General features: G+C 48.9%; 1 protein-coding gene across 1 annotated transcript in view; it reads right to left on the bottom strand.

The window, feature by feature from the left end:
* Positions 1–2,344: 2,344 nt before the first annotated feature.
* EVX2 (even-skipped homeobox 2) overlaps positions 2,345–2,500 on the bottom strand; it is a 3,735-nt gene continuing 3,579 nt past the window's right edge. The window contains exon 4 of the mRNA XM_004375587.1: positions 2,345–2,496. Coding sequence (XP_004375644.1) covers positions 2,345–2,496 — 152 coding nt within the window. The remainder of the gene's footprint in view (positions 2,497–2,500) is intronic.

The following is a 2,500-nucleotide window of genomic DNA, read 5'->3' as shown; positions in this document are numbered from 1 at the left end:
TGGTTTATTTTATCTAGCCTTAAATTATATATTAATATTTTTAAATGTAAACTCAGGGAGTAAAAGTTGGTATAATCAATATCTTACATAAGTAGTCTCATCTCTTTTTAAAAAACAAAAAGTTGGGCTTTAGATAATTGCTATTTCATTGGGAAGTTATCTAATATTTTATGGGACAATTTTAATAGACCGCAGGAGTTTTGAAATACTGTTTTTTCCTTGAAATATTTGCCATCTGGTTAAAATAATAATTTCTCCTGGAAAATAAAGTTTTTTGAAAGTTTCCTGAAAGCCTATTTTTAGGAAATGAGAATTTGAAATCCAGTGTCTTTAAAATAACAAAAACATATCAGGACAAGAATTTGAAATAAACTGCAGAAAATAGTGCTGATGTGTATATATGGATGTGTGTGTATCTCCTATACATGTATATGCTTAAGAGCATGAATATATATATAATATACGAATTCTATATAATATATATATATATACACATACACACGTATGCAGGCAGTAGACCTACGTTTTGATACACACACATATACCCACTTCGCTGGGCCCAAACATGCACTAGCAAGTTATTTTAGGGCTCCAACTCTTCAGAAAATCTCATTATGTGAGGAGCGAAGTGGCTCTGCGGGGAGCATTATGGAAATATCTGGGCTTGATTTACTGAGGCTGTTCACATTGGTGGAATATCAACTTAACAGAGAAAAGTCTGCCCAGGGCGTCCAAGTTACCAAAATGAAAATTGGCAATTGAGATGATAAGAACGTGGCTTTCTTCTGCGAAATCACTACAGGTAACAGAGATAACATTAAATAACACACATTCTATGCACCAAGAACAATGTTTTATGTACCGAGTCTCTTATCCGTCTCTCCTAATGACTTCCCTTAGCGGGTTGTTAGTACTTGACAGCAGGTCTCCGTGCGGGGAAATTTTCTCCAATTCCACATTCAAAGGAGGTCCATCAGAGAGCATGATTGGCAATTTTCGTCATAATCTGCACATTATTAGCATCAAAACTGACGTGGCAGTAACACTGGTGGGTTTTGATGTGCCTTTCTTCAAGTTCAAGGAAACCCCTCCAGTAGCCCGAGTTGGCAGAGCGGGTCTCAGCAACCCAGCGGTGGCTTTGCAGAGGCGAAGGCGCAATAGACATGCGTGAGAAATATGCCAAGAACCATTTTACCCCAGGAAAAGGAAAACGAGGAGGGAATGAGGGTGAGGGAAGGAGAGAGTTCGAACTTAGAAAAGTGTCTAAGGAAGTGTTTCAGGATCATATCATATATCTAGAGATTCAAGTATTTCTCAGATCGAGCGGAACCCGGTAGTTGGCAAACTGAGCTGAAAACGCCTCTCCAAATCCTACAGTGATCTGTCAATCTTGCCCTACCCTTGGCGTTCCCTTCTTTCCCTTCCCTGGCTTGGCTTTGGCAACCCATTAGCTATCACTTTTTGCATAAAACATGAAAGATGCTTCCATTCCTTGAGCCCTGAAACCAAAGAACGAAAGAGAGAAAGGAGGCGGACGGAGGCTGAGGGAGTGCGACCGCCACCCATTCCTGGGCTTTGTCCTTGGAGGGGGGGAAGGTGGCCACAGTCCCACTGGCCTGGGTCCTGCACGCGGTAGACAATCTCACAAACACACCTGCAGCCGCCCACGCTCTCTATCCGCCCTCCGGGCCTTCTCAGACCTCCACTCTGCCTCTGTCCTCGGGCAGGGCCCCTAACAAGCTAACAATGAGAGAAAAATTGTCACCTCCCTCCACCCTCGTTTAAAGAAAAGAAAGGAAGGATGAGAGAGAAAGCAGCAGGAGAAGCCTCGAGGGTGACTTTTCCCTCACAAAGCACTAGTGCACACCATTCCTCTCTTTGTTTTGGTTCTCCGTCGCTTTCGGCCACCCGGTTCAGCCGAGTAACCGGAGTCTGAGGACGCACAGCCGGGCTCGAGACTCAGAGCGGGAGGATTGTCTTCCGGGAGTCCAAGAGCTCAGAACAGAGGCGGGAAGCAGGGCCTGGGCGGCCAGAAACAGAAGAGGGGACAGAGGAGAAGCGTCTGGGTGGCAAATACAAAAATAGAAATAATTTGTATGTGGGGGTGGGGGTGGGAGCGCTCTCCAGACTTTCGCGCCGGCTCTTTCCCCCCCAATTCGGGGCAGGTTCCCTTCGGCCTCTCTCTCCCCGGGGCGCCCCCTGCTGGCAACGGTAGCAGCGGGCAGCGGGCAGCGGGCAGCGGGAGCAGGGGCGCACGCAGGGCGCGAGGGCTCAGGGGGCGCACATGGGGACTCCCGGGCACACGCACAGGGGCGGGCGCGGCCCCCTGGCGGCGGCGACGTAGTTATCTGGTAAGCGGCGCCTCGTCCCTCTGGTCCGGCGGGCTCACGGCGGTCTTGCTAAGCACAGCGGCCGAGTAGGGCAGAAAGCCGCTCTCGGAGCGCGGCGCCGCGGCGCTGCAGCCGAAGTCCGAGCCCCCCGCGGCCCCCGCGCCGCCTCC

This window comes from Trichechus manatus, unplaced genomic scaffold (genome assembly GCF_000243295.1).
Source record: "Trichechus manatus latirostris isolate Lorelei unplaced genomic scaffold, TriManLat1.0 scaffold00037, whole genome shotgun sequence".
Taxonomy (NCBI): domain Eukaryota; kingdom Metazoa; phylum Chordata; class Mammalia; order Sirenia; family Trichechidae; genus Trichechus; species Trichechus manatus.
Note: the sequence above shows the minus strand (reverse complement) of the source record. Positions and strands in the feature narration are given on the sequence as shown.